Source organism: Poromitra crassiceps, assembly GCF_964638095.1.
Source record: "Poromitra crassiceps genome assembly, chromosome: 16".
Classification (NCBI taxonomy): domain Eukaryota; kingdom Metazoa; phylum Chordata; class Actinopteri; order Beryciformes; family Melamphaidae; genus Poromitra; species Poromitra crassiceps.
In genome coordinates, this window is record NC_139645.1 from 18,283,812 (window position 1) to 18,304,578 (window position 20,767).

The following is a 20,767-nucleotide window of genomic DNA, read 5'->3' on the forward strand; positions in this document are numbered from 1 at the left end:
AGCTGCTGCAATATTTTGGTTTTCTGAGTGTTAGATTCTTATATTTCTACTGGAGTGAGATATCTTTTCCTACAATAAAGCTTTGATAAACACTCTCTGTCACTTTGTTATTTTAGCGGAGACTCTCCTCATGTTTGTGTTTTCAGAAACATGTCAGCATCACATTAATGATCCATGGAAAAGTCTCACATGACATCGTTACATATTTAGTGACATATGTATATATCACCATATATATATGTATATATATGTATTATGATTATGAAGTTCTGTCCATATACAGTCCATCATTGATGATGAACTCATCAGCACATATCCCCCCAAAAATTAAGCATTTTATTTTATAAAACACATTGAACAACAAGTTAAGCTTATTCTTTATTAAACTGTCTCTTTTAAATAAAATCATATTTTCAATGTCTTTTATATGACACTGACACATTAAAAAGTGCCAAGACGTGTTAACACGTAGTTTTATCCTTGTCCTGCGTAGTATGCGCCTAGTAGTGCACACAGCCGATCTCTTCGCGCCCAGCCAAGCGCATAGGGCACGCAGCGATTATCACGTCATCGCACGGGGCGTGTCGGGGGGCGAGGCCTGAGCGCAGCGCGGCGCGTCCATGGATATTTTTCTATCAGCGTGTCGGGTTTTGCTGCCTGTGCCTGTGAGATCTCCGTGGTAGGCTATCAGTGGATATCTGCTGTGATCGAGTCCTCACCGTCGTAAAGTCGCCTAAAAGCATGATGTTCGATTACAACGAACTAGTTGTGTGGCTTAGCCTTCCCAAATGTTGAGGGTCGTTTTTTAGAATTTAATATATAGAATTGGGAACGTTACATTCAATTTCATTCAGACTGCCTGGCACTGATCGCCGCCATTTTCCCCTGGAGCTTCCACAGGAGGAGCGAGCTGCGCACTCACTATGTTCTGTTTTGGCCCGCGCAGAGTGCGCGCGCCCTCCGTGGAGCCCCGCCTCCAGCGCGTGCGCGAAGAGTATGCCAGAAGCTTTATCCTTCCCCGCACCACCATGCATCGCCATTCGCCACCATATTTTGGGGCTGTTTTAACTTAAAAACAGGGGGGTCACGTCTACCCAAACAATTATATCATTTTTAAACAGTTATGTTTCTGTATAAATCATTACAATATGTTCCCGTGAGGTGGGGATGCGTTTTGCTGCTGCCTGGCGGGGGTGCAATACTCGGCATAACACCTGGACAGCAATCTTCCGTGCTTTAAGGCACGCACAAACAGGTGCGCAAGCGCTAATAGGGGATATCGCCTGTACGAAGGGCCCTGCGTCTCTTAGACCTTCATCAGACCATATTATTTTATGAGAGAAAGTGTATGAAACCCATGACCAAAACAGTCATACAGTATGTGTGTGGTGTAGAGGTAGGCTACAGAAACAGTTCTTATTCTTTCCAATTTCTTTTTATTACCTTATGCGCTCTCAATTGGTCACGTTGAAGTAAAGTTGACAAATATATCACATTCGGGTCCACAGAAAATCTGCGGTGGCATTAGTTTTATGGACACATAATTACAGCGAATAATCCTTCCAAAATGTTTGTTTTGAGGGCACATAGGCTACCTCATTTGAAGCATTTCTTTACTCCACCATGTCGGCTATAGTAGGCCTATAGTGCAGCAGGTGCAGTCGGCTTCAGACTCGCCTTGTCTGTCTGACTGTGTGTACGTGTGTGAGAGAGAGTTCACGTCTTTAATAAAGGGTCAGTCTGCGTGTTTCACTGCTCCAACTCTAAGTTATTTATTAATGTTGCTTTGTCACGTTCTGAGCCTGTCCCACCCGCACCCGCCTTCCTAATTTGCCAACCCAGACCACCTGCAGGGCGGGCCAGCCCGTGGGACCCGGCGGGTTCTGGGTGGCCCGCGCATCACTAGTAGGCTGGGGACTGCTCCCTAGTCCGATACCTCACGAGTCCGACGACACCTCATGGTTTTGGGTTAGGGTCTGGGGGAGGTTAGGTTTAGGCGTGGGGGTGGGAGAGGTTAGGTTTTGGGTTAGGGTCTGGGGGAGGTTAGGTTTAGGGTTAGTGAAAAACGGGGAATATAGAACCCGGGGAACATAGAAGCCGGGGAACATAGACATGATCCCCTGTCCAATGTCTCTTTTTTCGGACTCGTGAGGTGTCGGACTCGTGAGGTATCGGACTAGGGAGCATGCACCAGTAGGCTACCCATAGAACCCATTCTCATTCAGATATCTTGAGGTAAGAGATCAAGGGGCCTCTTTGAAAATTGCCATGCCAGTTTTTCCCTCGCCAATATTTTTAGCGTTATTTACCCCCCTTCGCAACAAGCTAGCAAAACATGGCTCGTACCAATGGATGCATTAGGCATTCTAGTTTCGGACGATATCAGTATCTTTACTGTAGCTTTAAAAATAGGTCTGGTGAAGCCTCTGAAACACAGTCATGTTGGCCGCAGATGTGTTTTGCACAAAGGGCACTTATCCTTCAGAGGGCAAAAGGGAAGGTGCAAAATGGAGGCTCTACAACAGTGATACTCAACCCGAGGCTCTAGAGCCACATGCGGCTCCTTTATGGGTAGTTGTGGCTCTTTTAAGTCCTACTTAAAATAAATTAATAAACAAAAATCGAATAAAATAATGGGAGGAATGGGACTTTTTGGGGATTGTGACTCTTGCAAAGCTTTTTTTTTTTGTCGGTGTGGCTTCTGAGTAGGGCAAGGTTGAGTACCACTGCTCTAGAAAGAAGCCGTCACTCTTTGAGTCTGAGGGACCGTCACCAAAACCTGACCTTCACCAAAGATGTTTTACATCCTGAAACACTGGAGCTGCTGGGGACATCTGGAGGTGACCTTATCTACCATTGGCCGGCGGTTATCCACCAAGAAGACAAATACAACAAACTACTAAATGCACCCAGGAAAACAAGGTACATCATCAACAACAACAACAAAAACTAAACTGTTTAGGGTGGATCTTTCCTTCAAATGGAAGGGGTCTAGTCAGAGGAGAGATTACAACTGGTGACACACGCGTACGCACACACACACACGCACACACACACACACACACACACACACATGCACACACACACACACACACACACACACACACACGCACACACACACACACACACACACACACACACACACGCACACACACAAGCTGGATACCCAGTGTGTTAAAAAAGTGGCTACAAGGGTTCCTGACCAAATGAAACTTTATAGGCCCTTTTCACAGCAACCGTCTTGAGGTGGTAAAGCGGGACGTAAAGCAGGTGTAACCAATAACATGAATGAGGGCACTGGAACATGGAGCCATCATTAGTAACGGTATTGGTTACACCTGCTTTACTTCCTGCTCTCCCACCTCAAAGACGGTCGCTGTGAAATGAGTCTATTTGACGAGTTACCAGTGAGAAGGGGTTGCCCTGGCGCTCATCAAAGTGCTGCGCCGCCCCAGGTGGCCCAAAGTGGCACTACAGGCGAAGCTCTTAATCTCCACGGCTGGCTCATATAAATATATAGCGGTCTCTCATCACGCTCCTCTCTCACTCCCACAGTCTGAAACTTGTGAAGGAAAAACTTTTTTTCCGTTTCATCTGCGCCGTTCAGGTTCAGCAAAAGTCCACCTAACTTTTAGTGTGACTGTGTACCGTCCGTGAGACAGACTGACTCATTTCTGCCTCTCATATAATTGCGCTCGGCGCGGTGTCATGCAGCATCAGCAGACTCCCCACACTCTCTCCCTGCGTCGCTCGCTCACCGCGTTCCTCAGTAACCCTGCCTCGCTCGCCCGCCAGGTTCCTCAGTTAAACTGAGGGTGCGCCGGGCGGTCTCTGCATCTGTTTGTGTTTCAAGAAAGCAAATACCAGAGCACAACATGTCAGGAGTGTTTACCGTCTCGTCAGCTTTAATAAGCGGGTAGATCCCTCTTTAAAATACTCCTTCTCGGCAAGAGACTGAGGTCTGTCAAGACCAGAACCTCTCGCCACAAGAAGAGCTTCTTCTTCTTTTGCCATATCTCTCCAACTGACTCTCCAACTGACTCTCTAATGGGAGTTTACTTTCTTGTTTTTTGTATTTCTTTCAGAGATTAGGCCATAACACTCATTGCATTTATCTGCTCTCTCTACAAAGAGAGAGAGAGAGAGAGTGAGAGAGAGATAGAGAGAGTGTGAGAGAGTGAGAGAGAGAGAGATGTCCATGCATGACTGTTCCAAACCTGTTGCCCATGCATGTTCCCTCATTAGTCTTTCTGCCCTGTTCTGTGAGTTTATCCCCACCAATCAGAGACAGCTCAACTTCCAGCCACTTCCTGTATCTGTTTCGCCACTGCCACGCCCTTATGAGACTAGTCAGCCAAAGCAGTTTCACCATGACCGACAGCCAATCACAAAGCAGTTCCACCATGACAGACAGCCAATCACAAGTTGATGACCACGCCCATTGAGCCTAAATGGGCACGTACACAGATGGGTGCAGACACGCTCACACTCACTGGACAGCAGAGATGGGGACTTGGACTTGAGACTTGGACTTGAGTCGGACTTAAGTTGCACAAACAGTGATTTGAAACTTGACTTGAGACTCGTCCTCAAAGACTTCAGACTTGACTTGGACTTAATCTTGGATTAACATTAATGAAATGTGTACTAAAGTCATCTAAATCAATGCTGATGCTGTATGCTAATAGCCTAGATACATGCGTGAGGATAAAACAGTAGCAACCTGCGCCTGTTGCTTAATGCACTTTTTATACTCTTTTTTTAAAGTTTTGTTGTGATGCTTTTAAATGTCCATTTTATTCTCTTCTTTTATTCTTTTATTTTCCTGTCAACCATTTTATGTGAAGCACTTTGAATTGCCTCTGTGTATGAAATGTGCTATACAAATAAACTTGACTTGACTTGACTAACCTGCTTTGAATTCCTTCGTTTAGCTCTGCAGTGTTCTAAGCAGACTGGATGGCATGCAGCAAATGATAGAATGCTCTTCCATAAGAGACTTGAGACTTGACTTGGACTTGTGACCAAAGACTTGAGACTTGACTTGGACTTGCAAAAAATTGACTTGTGAGCATTTCTGCTGGACAGGCGATCACCTCGGGCCCTAGTGGCAGCAACTCCGGGCTGTTCGCTGTGTTCCAACAGCGCTCGCAACTTACGGTCCGATTTGTGCCAGAGGGCGCTCTGGCACTCTGGGTGGCTATTTACAAACGCACACACCCTCTGTGTTGTATAGGTGGAGAGAGGCAGAGCAAAATCATTTTCCAGTAAAGAAATAGTAAGAGTTGCCTTGCCTCTCACAACGGCGATGTGATTAGTTAAATAATTCCAAACAACTACGTTTCCTTTGATTCCCGTTTATTTCCAAATGTTTTCCAAATGAATCAGCGGTCTTACCGGAGTGGAGTGATCTAAAACTATGGCTGTGTACCTGGCGAATCCTGTCGGCCATAATAGATTGAGCTAATCACAGACATGCCTGTCTACCAATGCCAACACACACCACAACCTCTCCAGCATCCGGCATGCATCAATAATCATTCCTTACTAATATAATTGGAGAGCTGACACTTTGCAGGGGTCTGGCATGGGGTGGCTGTAGCTCAGGAGGTAGAGCGGGTTGTCACTAACCACCTTGGATGAAAGAGGTCGGTGGTTCGATTCCCGGGTCCTCCAGTCTGCATGTCGAAGTGTCCTTGGGCAAGATACTGAGCGTGGCAGCTTGCCACCATCAGTGTATGAATGGGTGAATGTACTTACTGATTATAAAGCGCTTTGCTTTGGATAAAAGCGCTATATAAATCCATTTACTTTACCATGGATCCTGTTGTGGGGGAGGGGGGTCACTCAAACAAGTGAATTCGCAATTGCTGCGACCAGCTATGCGATGTCGAGTGTGACATCATACACCCCATTGTGATGTCATCCCACTCCATAGTAGTAAGTGTAGCCTATTTGTTTTCACAGAGAGAATACAGAAGCTTGATCTGCTCGGCGTACTCGAATCCTGCCCGTCCGGGCGTCTCCAGGATCAGAGGGATGTCGTCCAGCCTCGGCTCGTTGACGACGTCCCGGAAAGCCGAGATTCCGATGTGACCTTTCCCGATGTCTTCGTGCCGGTCGAGGTGGCAGCCCAGTTTGCCTTTGGAGTCGTTCAGATGCATGGCTCTGAGATAGTGGATCCCCACTTCCTGATCAAACTCATCCAGCATGGCCTTCACTCCGCCCTCTGCAGCCAGGTCGTAGCCCGCTGAGAAGGCGTGGCAGGTATCCAGACACACGCCCACTCTGCTCTGGTCTCTCACCTTGTCTATGATGCTCCGCAGCTCAGAGAACTTACCACCCAGCGTGTTGCCCTGGCCGCTCATGTTCTCCAACACGGTGACCACAGCAGGCGTGTGCTGGTGAGCGTGGTTGATGGCGGCGGCTATCTTGTCCACACACTGCTGGGTGGTGATGGTGCCCAGCGAGGAGCCGGGGTGGAAGTTGTAGAGCGTGAGGCCCAGGGCGCTGCAGCGGGTCAGCTCGTCCACCAGCATGGCCTGGCTCTTCTCAAACACATCCTCTTTGGGAGATCCGCAGTTCATCAGGTAGGAGCCGTGGGGCAGGATGTGAGCCGGGTGGAACCCCTGCAGGACGCACTGCTCCTGGAACTTGGTGGCGGCTGTTGGGTCCAGGCCGGGCCTCTTCCAGGACCGCTGGGACCCGAGGAACAAGGCAAAACTCCGGCCACCGATCTCCGTGCAGGCGGTCACCGCTTTCCATATCCCACCTTGAATGCCAACATGAGCCCCAATGTATTTCTTATTTGCTCGCTGTTTCCTCCCACGCTCCCTTCTCTTCTTTGCACCCTTCCCTTCCTCCTGTCCTTCCTTGTCTCCTTCCAGTGCCTCCTCGGTTTTCCTTTTCTTTCCTGCTCTCTTTATTGGACCCATGCTACCAAGACAAAAACGTATTCAACGTCAGGCAAGAATTATGGATCTGCAAATTCCTGACAGAGTCCCTTCTGGTTCTGTCTTGCAAATGTCTTGGAAATGTGTCTATGACAGTTCGAAGTGAGGGCGGTTAAGCTAGAAAAGCACACACAGATGTGCTAAGCCTGAATCTCAAAAGTTTAGGAAGGCCAAAAAGCGTCTTTTACATCCCAACTGACATCAGTGAGCCAGTCATAGAGCTTCCACACAGCTGCCACAGGCTGGCCATTGGATGCTGAGCAGCAAAATGGCAGACCATCAACCAACTCAGGTGAGACATTGTGACATCACTGTTGGCTCAAGTGACATCATTGATGACTTCACAACTGAGGTCATAGACATTGTGACATCACTGATGGAGTGACATCACTGATGACCACTGATTGCCATGTCCCACAATCGTCGAGTGGTGGCCAGAGCGATGACGTCGTCGTCCATGAGTTGACGAGGACTTATTTCATCATCAATGTTGTGGTATCTGATCTCTGATGATGGAAAATTTTGTCCTCAGGGTAGGAGCCAAGACATCTATAAGAGGGCATGACTGCTCGAGTGACATCACTGATGATATCATCACTGATGACATCACAATTGCTCGAGTGACATCATTCAGTCTACAGTTACCGCTACCTCACTACTTTTATTGTGAAAGGGCTGTGTGTGGTGTGTCAGGACTGTGTTCACACGTGATCTCACTGTGTTTATGCAACATCACTGATGATGTCAGTGTTTAGTCCATGCATAGACATTTGGTGTGACATCATAACAGGGAGGTAGTAGCTCAATCAGCGGGCAGAACACTGGGTTCTGTACAAAACAAAGGTAATCTGGGTTTTCATATTTTCTGAGTTCATAAACTCACTTCAATTCTGGCCATTAGTGATATGGGATGGGAATCCCCAAGCATCAGACACAAAGGCCAAATGCTTGGACTTTGGAATAGACTGGTGAGAATGTCTGGCCAGAGGCTCACTAAAAATATATTTAATTGGGACATTGCCCATGGACATCCCTGGACAAATGAATTGAAACCCCTATTTTATTCAAAGTTCGAACGATTTGTCATTTATCTTTCAGGCTCCATCTGGGCCCTTCTTGATCTAACTTCTTTCTCTCTCTTTCTAAAAAAAAAAAAAAAAAAACTACTACTAACCTAAACTAAACTTGTACCACTGTTCCTTCAGAATTTGTAGTTGTCATAGACTGTGCTCCAGAGTTGATTGCTCTATTGCTGAGAAAAATGTGTTATTGTAAGTCGCTTTGGATAAAAGCGTCTGCCAAATGACGTAATGTAATGTAATGTAATGTCATAGCAGGTTACTTTGTGACATCCGAGAGACTATGAGTAATATGTTTATTTTGTATAAAGATAAATGGTCTGTTGACTTATGGTATAAACCAAAACTAGGAACCTATCGTCTCATAAAAGAAAGAGAACCCTATGTGAAGTTTGATTTGAACAGACGGAAAAGATGTCTGTGTGCTCAGTTACATTCTCAAACTCCCTTAGCACTAGAGACTGGTAGGTTTAATGCTACCCCTGAAGAAGATAGACTGTTTACTATGTGAATTACCTGAAAATTCTATTGTACTGCTTATGACGCAAGGGACGTACTAGTAAAATGTCCTCTATTTATGTTGACTTTTTTGAGTTGGATGATTATGACAAACTTGAGCTGTGTTTTAAAAAAGGAACCTTCCTCACAGAGCAAAGACAAAGTGCTGTATTGATCTGTATTGTTGTTGAGTTGCGACTTGTGTTATTTTAAATGTACCATAGCGATGTTGTATTGTTGTATTTTATGTGCATGTGTGTGCAATGTGTCTTTAGGTTTTTGATTTATTTGTCTGCATGACACCTAAATCAATCAATCAATCAATCAATCAATCACTCAGTGATGATGCCATCTATTTTATGCCGTGGCCACTAGGGCCCGGGGCAACTTTAAGAGGGTATGCCGTATGTCTGTATTTCCCATCTGTATGTCTGTCTGAAAGAAAGAAAGAAAGAGGTCAGGTTGCCAAAAGAAAATGTCCAGGTCGCCGACGACATCTTCATCATGACATATTCACCGATGACATCACAATATTGACGTCGATCCTGCTGTGGGTTTAAAAAGAAGGCTCAGAAACATGGGTCAGCCTCTGTCCCAGCGTGTGAAGCTCCCAGTCTGAGAGCTGCTGCACAAAGCCTCTGTTAGGCCTCATGTTGCCTTTACATTTCACCAGGTGCTCCCAGGCCTCCTGCAGCGTGTGCTTCAGGTGGTGCATCAGGAAGGCCATGCTGCCAGCACTACAGCGGCTTATGCCATGAGGGGAACACACCAGCACGCGAGAACCCACGTTCACATGGGAACCGATAAAATCGCAAAGCGTCTCAAAGCTCGAGTACAAGTCGGACGTCACCGAGTCGGCGACCGGTATGTTAAGGATGTCCCGCGTCCCCTTTTCAAACTCCACACTGCTGCTCTGTGAGATGTTGACCACAGTGGTAATTTTCATGGTCTCGCGGAATTCGCGATTGTTGGCTTGCTCGTGGTCGCCCATATAGAGCAGACCTGCGATGACCTCCACCGGGTACATCTGGAGGGTTTCCAGATGCATGATGGTGCACATGATTTCCACGGTGGTTAAGAAAGAGTACAGGGTGGCGAACTTCTGGTAGCCTCCTTTCAATATGCGGACGGGATAGAGGCTGGCTTTAGCCAGGGTTTGGGCACAAGAGACGGCTGCACCGTCCCCTTGCAGAGAGTTCGTTTCCCAGTCATACACCACGATGTACCGCATGGTGTCAACGTCCACTCCCCATGTTATGACCCATTTACAATCTGGACCCGTCTTCACGTGTCTAGCTGTTACGATATGGCCCCCCTCGAAATAATTCTGCGCGGAACGCGTATCGACCAAATAGAGGTAGTTGAGCTCTGCCAGCCTGGGCACACGGCGGTACTGGTTGAGGATGTTGTACAGTTCACATGCTTCACACAGAATGATTTCAGCCATTGCAGAAGGCCCGGAACGCGAATCCACTGCGCGTCTACTTAAATAAATACAACCTGAATACTCAGTGATGATGCAATCAGTGATGTCACCCAAGCAATTGTGATATCACAGGTGATGATGTAATCAATGAGTGATGTCATTGATGTCATGAGCCCCTGTGTGTGCCATGTGAAGCTAACAAACTGCACACCCCGTTCGGTGTCATCCCGGGCAGCCAGCTTCTTGACAATTGTCAGGCAGCCAGATGACATCATCAGTGATGTCATCAGTAATGTGTTTTTTCCCCCTAAAATTCAATTTCTCATCAATCAGAATTCTGAGAAATCTAGTAGATGAGACCTGAGGGAGTTCATTCCCATTGACTATGATTTTGGCACTATTACTACAATATTTTCTTTCCAGTGAATATCATGAAGTTAGTAAGTAAGGAAGTTAGAGTAAGTAAGTGTAAGTATCGAGTGACAAAGAAGACCTACTACGGCCGCGGCGATGCAGATCGATGCACCTTGCATCTAGGTAAACGCAGCTTTGTTTCATGTATCTGGTTTGTATTTCTGTGGATACGTACGTGCTAGTTGACCGTCGTCGGCTGTAGTCTTTTCTGTGTGCTCAAGTGCAAATTTCAGCCCGACAAAATGCGATATGAGGCGACAGAACAGTGGGCGCTCATCGCTAGTCCTTTCTAGTTCTGGTGTGTGAACCCCATAATGGCTAATTTATACTCCATTTCATACGTAAATAGATGCGTCCGTTTCAAACGTTATCATCGTCACTGCCCACATACTTCCATGCGTCTTTCACGTTGGTATCATGTTAAGCATAATACATTCACGAGTGGGCAGTAGACAGTGAGTGTGTGTGTGGTTTTGCTCCGTTTCATGCGTATCCGTAAGCTTTCAGATGACGGACAGAAAACACACGAAATGAACGCAGAGTACAGACAGAAGGCTCTGTCCATCTCCGTCCCGTCTTTAACGTAGAGTATAATTGGGCCTTAAGACGGCAAACTAACAGCAGTGTAACAGTTTTACAGATTCAGAGTTATTGAGAGGAACCTTCCAAAACACTTTGAAACAGCAATTTATGGGGAAAAGGCATACAGTAGATAGTTAGCTGCATATGAACACGCCAGGGTTTTTGGTCTCTATCGTGGCCCCCATTTGATGTTGGAGAGGCCCTGAAACTGTCTTTTGAAGGCCTGTCTGTCTGACCACTCTGAGTCCAGGTGGCTGTCATCATCTGCCTCGTCCAGTTTCTTGAGCTCCTCTTGTCTTCTGTAGGCATGCAGCATCATTTGTTTCTGCTGCTCCTCAGTGACCAGAGGCTCTCTCGCTGGCGCCCCCTGGCCTCGCTTTTGGATTTTGACGACTAGCTTGGTCTTCTCGTTCTTGCCGATGTAGTCCTGCAGTTTCTTCCCCCTCTGCATCTCCTTGGCAGCCCACCATAGCTGGCACTCATCCTCTGTGATCACCTGCGGAGAAGAAGCCTGTGAGTGAAGGCCCTGGTTCTCAAACTCCATCCTGATTGGGTCGTGAGGAGGCAGCCCCATGGGGTAGACGATCATGACCGCCCCCCTCAGCTGGTCCAAGGCCTCCTTCACTAGCTCCATGGTGACACAAACATTGGCCTCAACTTGTTTCATTGAGATCAAAGCCTTTGATTCTTCCACCGTTCTCATCAGCACCGCTTTCATCTTGTCATTCGGAGCGTGTCCGTTCCTCTTCCCGATGTCGTCCTTCCTGAACACTGCTCCTCCACTGGGCACACACTCCTCTTCCCACTCATCCTTCAGTTTGAGATCCTGGATCTGCTCATCTGTCAGCCCCTGCATGTTGGCCGGCAGTGTGATGCCATGGTCTGCCAGCTCGGGAATCTCGAAACATATCCTTTTGACTTTGAGTCTCCCATTGTAAATGCGTGTAATTTGCTGGATCAGGCTGTCCAGAGGAACATCCACGGTTGTACTGAACAGAAACTGGCTTTCGTTCCCACGCTTCAGGTGCAGTTGTACCATTTCACAAACAAATTCAGCAAATTTTAGATGACCATTGGTGCCGAATCAGTCCTATTTACAGCTTCAGCTTCAGGAAGGATCTAGGACATCACTGATGGCATCACAATTGCTTGAATGACATCACTGATGATGTCACCACACATCATTGTTTTCGACTTTCGCTGATTGTTTTATGACATCACTGATACATCAACAGTGATGTCATCAGTGACATCATCACTGAACTGTAGCCTTGTGTGTGTGTGTGTGAATTTATGACATCACTGATGATGTCACAATGCCTATGACATCACTGATGATGTCATCAGTGACATCATCACTGAACTATAGCCTTGTGTGAGTAATTCACTGATGATGTCATTTATGCTGGCATGCTGGCATTCGTGCTGGCACGAGGGCCGAGAAGTCCGGGAACAGGGAGGTCGAATTGGAGAGTGCGGTGGCCGGAGGGAGGATGCACACACAAGGGAGGAGGGGGCAGACCCCCGAGTCTGGAATTTGTGTAATATTCTGTGAGAGGCCGCAATGTGTCGCAAGGCATCCAGTCTGCCGGAAAGCCATTAGAAGAAGAAGAAAAATAGTTGGGGAAGCCCTCCCTTTCTGGCCACCACGTTACATCTAATAAGTGACTTAACAGGCAGGGCATGGGGGCCTGGCAGGGAGGAGGGATACGTTCCCCCGCCTCGGCCTGACCACAACGTGACTCCCAACTGCCGACTGGCCTACTTTCTGTCCCCCGGCCTGAGAAAGAGAGAGAGAGAGAGAGAGAGAGAGAGAGAGAGAGAGAGGAGGCTAATTGTCAAGAGAGGCACTGATGGAGTTGATTTGAATGAACTCTATTAGGAGGTGATTAAAGCTAACTCTCACTGTCATATGAAAATCAATTAACCCTTAATCGTACAGTTCATCACACACTTATGATGTGTGTGTGTGTGTGTGTGTGTGTGTGTGTGTGTGTGTGTGTGTGTGTGTGTGTTTGTATGTGTGTATGTATGTTTATTGCTCTTTGTGGATTTGCTATCTTATGCTATGTTTCATACTTCTCATGAGTTGTTTTGCTATATTTATGTCCTGCAGAGCCTCCTGGCCTAAGAATTTCACACAAGTGTACTTGTGCAACCGGAGTGACTGAGTGAGGCTGAAATTTGGCATACATTATACTCATGATAGTTCTTATTAATGATCATTCTTATTAATGCTTTACATGCTATAATCACATTAATTAAAATTATATTAATTCAAATTGACATTTCTTTATAGCCTGGTTAAAACAATCCAGATCTGTGACCTCACATTCTGTTTCGTTTTGTGGATCTGTCTGGACTCTGCGCTGTGCACAGTCATTTCAGTAAATGGAAGTATCCAGTCCTTCAGCCAATCAGCATCGGATCCAGTCAAATCCGAATCGGAATGGCGACATAACGTCTTATAACGTGGCTGCAGCGTGGGATTGGCGTATGGTGTGAACATGCACTTAGCCCCTAGAGATTCTATCAAAAGGTCAAAACACTTTCTATAAGACTTCTAGCAAAATAGCTATCTAGCCAACTCACCCATAAACTATCAAATGGCACAGTTGCCCTGCTCCATCTATCTGGTTCCGACCCAATCTATGACCTCATAGTCGCACCACTCTCTGATATCCTGTGACCTCATCGCTCAGCCTGCAATGAGACCACTACTCCTTAGAACGTCCTATTAAGTGCATTTCTGTATCTGTCTGTACTGTACTCTTAGAAGAAGACCATACATGATTGTGTCTTTATCTGTCATTGACACCCTTCCTTATTCAGCAGCAAGGGCGAATACCTGGTTTCACAAGTGGGGAGGACACAATCAAATGTGGAGTGTCAACCCACTAGGGGGCTCTGGGGGCATGCTCCCCCGGAAGTTTTTTTTTTTACATTTTAAAGTAAAATGCATCAATTTGGTGCACTCTGAGGGGAAGATTAAGAGGCTAGATCTATGAAGAACTACACACATCACTAAATACATGCCTTTTAGACACCACCTCCTCCAACTCAAAGCAGGTGACATGAACAAGGCATAGAACAATACTGATGTGAAAGCCAGAGCCATATTGAAATCACGTTGGTTGTATAAATTATTATTATCATTATTATTATTATTATTATTAGTGTGCTTTATTTTAAATTCAACCATGTTCACTGCTTACCATGTTCACTTCCTCTCTTCACCTAACCCTTTATACAGCAGCAGGGACGTGCAGAGAATGTTAGAGGGGCAGGGGCTGGCAAAAAAGTTTTAACGTTTTTAGCCAGATTTAGAGGAATATCTCATTTTAAATTAACATTTAGATGATACTTGTCACAGAAAAATAACTCCACAAACTGAATAATATTAGTACAAAAGTTAAATTTGCTGTTACAATACTGTGAATGCTGCCTTCAGGGACGGCTTGGAAAGGGGATTTTCCATACAGAGCGCCATTAGAAATGCATTCAGGGTCTGGAGAGGGCACTTTTTACAGACGAGGAAATCCGTGGCAATCTTTTCGAGTAGCCTATAGCTTATAATTAGCAACTCAATTAACATTCTCAGCCATAATATGATGGCTGGTCAAACAGTAGCGTATTAAGCATGATTTTTTCAGTTTACCCACGATTTTTTCAGTTTAAAAAGTGGGGGGGACAGAATCAAGGTTTTGAAAAGTGGGGGGACATGTCCCCCCTGTCCCCAGTGGAAAATTCTCCCCTGTTCAGCAGTACTAGGATAACTAGGATAACAGCTCCTATCTTAATTTTGACTGTATTTAACCCTAGAACACTAACGTCTGGTGATTTTCACCCGGACAATTGAATTCACGTGATTTTCATTGTCTTGCTGCTTGCTGTCTGAGGTGGGCGGGTCCTTAGGTACCTTCAGGATGCTCACTGACGTCATTGAATGTAGGTTTGTTTCCCTGCTCCCATTCATGGTTTTTTCTACCGGCTACGTGTTCGGGTGATTTTCACCCGACGTTAGTGATAGAGGGTAAAATATCTTCGGGTTAGGGTTAATGGTATTGTGGTGATTTTTTTTTTTTCACCACACAAGTCCCATGAATGGGTGGACCGAAGGAGAAGTCGGGAGCTCCTGTTTTTTTTTTATTTTTTTATAACGATTACCTCATTTTTCCCGAATTTGACATATTTTTTATAGTGTCCGCCATAATAAACTTTTTTGTGTTTTTTGTGATATTTCACATTTAAAAACAAAAGAAGAGTACCTCAATTTGCCATGTATTGTTGTACTTTAAGATATTTTGATGAGAAGTATGTTTTATGGGGTATATTGCATCGGGTGAAATACACCCGACGTTAGTGATGGTGTGACTTTAAATCACGTTAGTGTTCTAGGGTTACTAAGCCCTGGCCTCTGTCTTGGCCAGTTGACGAAATATTGTACCAGCCTTAAGCTATACTCTTCCTCTGCTCAACCTCTGACTCCAGAGGTTCAAGGCTCTTTATTCAAGTAGTTTATATCAATATGCATAGATAGATAGCACTGTTAGCCAACAGTAAGACATCTTATACAAAAAAGTGCAACAGAAAAAATAACATGGTCTGCGTTAGACAAGTGCATAGATCTAACATTTGGAAGTGCAGTCACTCAGACGACGCACTGCACTTTGGTGGAAACTCTTCGTAAAGGGAGTGGTGGAGTTAATAGAGCGGTATAGCATCTGCCCAAGGGGAGGAAAAGGCATTTGAATGTGAGACGTGGAGAGATCAGGAAAGGTGGAATGACTGATTGCCCTCGAGCACCGCAATCAACACTTTCTCGCGCATGATCTCTATGCTGGAGTAGTCGGGCAGCTTCAGGTAGTTGACGCAGGTCATGACGGAGGGGAGGAAGTCGTCCGGGTTCTCCGTCAACTCAAATGTCTTCCTCACGATGGCCAGAGGAGGATTCAGTCTCCGGAAACCTCCGACAGGCAGTTTTGGGCTTCCTGTGACGAACTGCAGGAAGAGTCTCTGCTGTTCAGCATTGAAGCTGCTCATCAGCTCAAACAGGAAGCGTACCGCACGGCTGTCATGTGTGTAGCCGTGGTCTGGTCGGCAGCACTCCATCAGCGTTTTGACGTCCCACATCACTGATTTACTGCCACACAGCAACTGGTCCAGCTCCTCTGGATAGAAATACTGCAGGTGATGCAGGGAGAAGACGGACTCAAACCCTTCCCTGAATGACTCAAACTGCAGGGACACTCCTTCATTTAGAGTCCAGTACACCACCAACCTGAGGTACTCCTCCAGGTTGTAGATTGTGACCGGGATGTCTTTGCCGCCCTTTTTCAGCTCAATGCTGGGGAACCCGGGTAGGGTGAAGTCCAAACCCAGGTCCTCCACTGAACAGCCGTTCATGTTCAAGCACTCCAGTGCCTGCTGCAGTGTCTCCCGTGTCTGTGATTGGTCCTGCTCCAGCCTCTTCTTCTGGCGGACAATGTCTTCCAGGTGATGGATGGACTTGGCCATGCCAGGGTCAATGTTGACCAGGTCATGGGAGCTGATGGATGTCTCCTGCTGTAGCATCCACTTGTAAAATGGCAGCCCCAGGGGCAGGTCCAGCAGTCTGAAGTCCATAATGGCTTTGGCCATCAACTTTCCTAAGAAACAGAACTTCATTTTGATTTTGGCTATGTGTGCTGGTTTCGTTGCCCTGCCGATGGGAACAGAAAACAGTCCCCTGGAGCTCAACATGTACTTAGTTCCATCTTGGCTTCCTTTAGGGTTGGCCAGGATGACCTCTTCACCCCTCCACAGCCCAAGATCGGCCCGCTGAAGCTCCTGGGACACCAGAGCATAGAATTCCAGAGTAGGGCCCAGGCCTGTGCCCACCTCATTCTCATACTGGATCTCCAGCATGGCCCTGGAGCTGCCAAGCTCCTGCATCACAGACTCAGCCTGTTTTAGCAGCTCTTCGCGGTTTATCATCCTCTTTTTCCTGTCAAGACGGGGTGCAACTCTGCGGTCCTCAGAAAGTGATTGGTTGATTTCAGGGTTGGTGTCGAGTAGGCACTGCATGGCTCTGTCACGATCAAAGGCAGTTACATAGAACAGCATCTGCCGTGTTTGAAAGGGGAAGAAGAATGGACAGGTCTTTCCGAGCTCGATGAGCCAAGTAGGGATGTTCCCCGTCATGATGACAACCGGGTCTTGCAGTTTACGGTTTGCTTTGGCTGTCAGCTTACTGTTGATGAACTCACTGGTGGGGATGATTTCGTTACACACAGCATTTTCATACAAGTAGAACCAGTATCTACTGATGGAGTGCAGGACCCTCAGCAGCAGGTTGACCTCTAAAGAGGGGTCGTCAAAGGTTATGGAGTCTGGTGGTTGTGAAATGAGGTATGTCTCGAGAGGATTGGTAACGGTGGGACACACACCATCATGCCACAGCTCATCCTGTTTCTTGGCATTGCAAGGTGAGGTTTTGGTGGGGGCGCTCTGTGCTCTGCTCCTCTTTCCTCCTCCATTGCCACTGGAGAAGTGAAGTGCTTTAAGTGGGAACTGCTCTATTTGGCTCAGGCAGTTGTTCAACTTGTGAACCAACCCCAGGAGAGGCCCGTTCTCCAACGGCTCCAGACGGCCTGCAGGCTCCCTTTCTGGAAGCGGACAGCCAAAGAAGACATGAAGGAACCTCTTGAGCCGCACATTGCGGCTGATTATGTCTCTTTCAGTGTTGGAGGTTAGATAGAGCAGCAGCTGCTTCACCAGCCCACTGTGCTGGATCTCAAATGATGAGACATCAGATTGTAATACAATCCTGGAGATCTCCACAAGACACTCCACACCACCGTCCACCTGCAGTTTGAGCTGCTCAGTGGCTGTGCAAAGTCTCTGGAGTACATTCAGTACAGGGTTGCTGATGTCCACCTTTTCGGAGTTAAAGTAGTGCTCCACAAACGTACGTGCCTGATCTTTGATCCAGGCCTTGATTTTGTCCCCGTTGTTTGAAATTGAGTCGTTGGGAGGTGATGCCCTTGCCAGGCCACTCATGCCCATTGGTGAGAGCTTTGAGTTGGTGTTGTTTGTCTGGGTCCCCAGTTTAACCGAGGTCTTGGGATTGCGACTGGCCAAGAAGAATGATTTGGGGGACTGAGTAGTGTTAGGGCTCTTGGCCTGATTGTCTACTTCATCATCATCCCTTGGCGGAGAGAACTTGGGTCTTCTGGACCCTCTTTTCGGTAGCTGTTTCCTCTTAAGGATATCACAATAACTGGGTGAGCCAAGGTCAGGAGGGCCATTGGTAGAGGCTGTAGTAAATGCAGTGCTGATGGTCGTTGTGCACAGACTGGCAGTGCTACTGGTGCATGCCTTAGCGGGGCTGGTGATGAGGAAGCTCTCAGACTCTGAAAGGGTCTTAACCTGGTGCATCACACCTTCTCTTCTGAAATAGACGCTGAAGACATCAGGCAGCTTCTGCATGAGGATCTCAGCCATCTGCAGATAACCCACTACAATCTCCAGGTCCTGGCAGGATAGCATGGAGGCAATGTGACTGGAGACAGTGTGTTTCCTAAGCACATCCTTCAGCAGCTCTGCATCAGCAAAGTAAATTATCTTTAGGATGGCTCTAAGGCACTTGCGTCTAACAGCAGGGCCAGCTGAGGAGCTGTGCACCTGATACAGGACCCCAAACAAGGTCTTCATGAAGCACTTTGCCAGCTCAGGGTCCCCCTTCATCAGCTGGGTACGTGCATGTTCCCGTCGCACCTCCTGGTGACTCCCTGTATTGAGATTGGCAAGATGAATGGGTTTCCTCTGGATGCCGCGTCCCGTGCCTGTGTGTTCATTGATCTGCTGCATAGAGTTGAAGTCAATCATGTAGACATGGCCATGGGTAGAAAAGCTGATCTTATCCTCCCCATTCTTTTGTGCTGTCTCAATGATGCAGCTGACAATAGGGTTGTAAGGATTCCAGAGTCCCCGGTCATCTCTCCACTGCCAGATGGCTCCTTCTGTCGTCTGGGCACGGCCCTTCTTCAGCATGACATCCACTGCAAATATGCCCTCTCTAGGTAGGCATGGCATCAGCTCACATATGAGGGAGATCAGTTCATAGAGCTCCTGAGGGCTCCAGGGAACCAGGTCAATCTGCTCCTGGCAGCTACCGCACAGGAGGAAGCGCAAGGTCTCCGCTATGTTCTGCTTCATGAGCTGGACTGCCAGGCAGGGGCAGTTGGAGCACATGAGGGAAAACATGTGCACCACCATGATGAACATTGCCGAGCTGAGCACAGCAGGTGTCACAACCAGCAGCTGCTGAATGTTGGTCAACAGGTTGCGTGACACTACCTCTTGCAGGAGTTTCTCATCATGTTGAAAGTTGTCCACCAGTCTGGCGAAACAGAGACAAGTGTTTTCGACTGATTTCTTATCCTGGTGTGTGAGTCTCTGAGTCAGCAATGGCAGAGAATCAACAACAAAGTGGAACTCATCTGGAGTAATGCTCTGGCAGCAGTTGGCTGCAATGGCTAAGGCGTTCCTCTGGGCATTGATGCTGAAGAACTCTAGGTAGAGCAGGCAGTCAGCAAGCCCACCAGCCTGCAAAATGGCTTTGCTGTGTTGCCTTGACAACATCTCCAAGGCAGTCAGTGCCTGCTCTGCTATGTCAATGAACTGGATCATTTTAAGCTTTTCCAGGAAGACAGGAATGGCACTGACCACCACAGCAGAGGATCGAGGAAGTGCCTCCATCATATATGTGAGAGCCCGAGAGGCATGATTCATAATATCAAAGTTATGCTCCATTCGTAACAGTGTGATTAGAGCGGGTACCACTCTCTTGACGGGGAATCCACTAAGTGTCACCTCATTGCCCATCACCAGCAGCTGGCACATCTCCATGGCAGCCTGGAGCTGCTGGGACTGGTTACCGGTGACATGCAGGCCCTGTAGCAGCTGCTGAGCCTTGCTGGCCCCGCTGCCTATGGTCCCGTGCAACAGGTGTGACATGTGGGGTCCCAGGAGCCTGAAAACATGTGGGGGGAAACCCCTGGCCTCCAACTGGGCTTGCAGCCTTCCCATTTCAGAGTCACCAGATGCACATTCTCCAGAGGTGGTCATGCCGGCAGCTCCAGTAACTGAGCTTGAAGCTGAACTGCCTTGTGGTGCCTCATCAGTGCAAGCAGGAGATGACCTGGCCCCATCCTGGTTGTTGTTGGAGTCGGCCACTCTGTCGACGGGGAATCCACCAAGTGTCTCCTCATTGCCCATCACCAGAAGCTGGCACATCTCCATGGCAACCTGGAGCAGCTGGGACTCGTCACCTGTGGCCTGCAGCAGCTGCGGGGCATTTGAGCTGGCCCCGCTGCTTATGGTGCTGTGGAACAGCTGTGGCATGTGGGGTCCCAGGGGCCCGAAAAGATCTGGAGGGAGACCCCTGGCCTCCAACTGGGCTTGCAGTCTTCCCATTTCAGATTCATCAGACTCATTTTCCTCAGAGGTGATCATGCCTACAGCTCCAGTAACTGAGCTTGAAGCTAAACCACCTTGTGGTGCCTCATCGGTGCGAGCGGCAGATGACTTGGCCCCATCCTGGTTGTTGTCAGTGTCGTCCATTTTATCTTTGTGCGGCTTGTCCAGTGAACTTATGCATGTACATTGTGACATTATGTATGACATGTATGACATCACTGATGATGTCATCGGTGATGTCATAAATCACTGATGATGTCAACAGTGATGACATAAATCACTGATGACAATGTCGAGTGAACAGATGAAAAACTGTTGTCACTTATGCACAAACATTGTGACATCATCAGTGA

At 47.3% G+C, this 20,767-nt stretch overlaps 2 protein-coding genes and 3 pseudogenes across 5 annotated transcripts in view; 1 reads left to right on the forward strand and 4 right to left on the reverse strand.

Moving 5' to 3' along the window:
• Positions 1–92, forward strand: part of LOC310790962 (H-2 class II histocompatibility antigen, E-S beta chain-like) — a 5,892-nt gene extending 5,800 nt beyond the window's left edge. The window contains exon 6 of the mRNA XM_083652677.1: positions 1–92. This exon is cut by the window's left edge and continues 722 nt beyond it. The gene's annotated coding sequence lies outside the window, so the exon portion shown is untranslated.
• Positions 93–5,951: 5,859 nt separating this feature from the next.
• Positions 5,952–6,935, reverse strand: LOC310790891 (putative endonuclease 4; the record flags this gene model as incomplete). Its single annotated transcript, XM_083652599.1, has 1 exon — positions 5,952–6,935. The coding sequence occupies one exon, from the start codon at positions 6,933–6,935 to the stop codon at positions 5,952–5,954; it is 984 nt and encodes a 327-aa protein (XP_083508725.1).
• Positions 6,936–9,086: 2,151 nt separating this feature from the next.
• LOC310791483 (serine/threonine/tyrosine-interacting-like protein 1 pseudogene) lies at positions 9,087–9,977 on the reverse strand (annotated as a pseudogene). Its single transcript has one exon. The product of its transcript is annotated as a serine/threonine/tyrosine-interacting-like protein 1 pseudogene (transcript).
• Positions 9,978–11,121: 1,144 nt separating this feature from the next.
• LOC310791298 (cilia- and flagella-associated protein 298 pseudogene) lies at positions 11,122–11,991 on the reverse strand (annotated as a pseudogene). Its single transcript has one exon. The product of its transcript is annotated as a cilia- and flagella-associated protein 298 pseudogene (transcript).
• A 3,731-nt stretch (positions 11,992–15,722) lies between these two features.
• On the reverse strand, positions 15,723–20,558 carry LOC310791484 (E3 ubiquitin-protein ligase TRIP12 pseudogene; annotated as a pseudogene). The gene has a single exon. The product of its transcript is annotated as an E3 ubiquitin-protein ligase TRIP12 pseudogene (transcript).
• Positions 20,559–20,767: the final 209 nt, after the last annotated feature.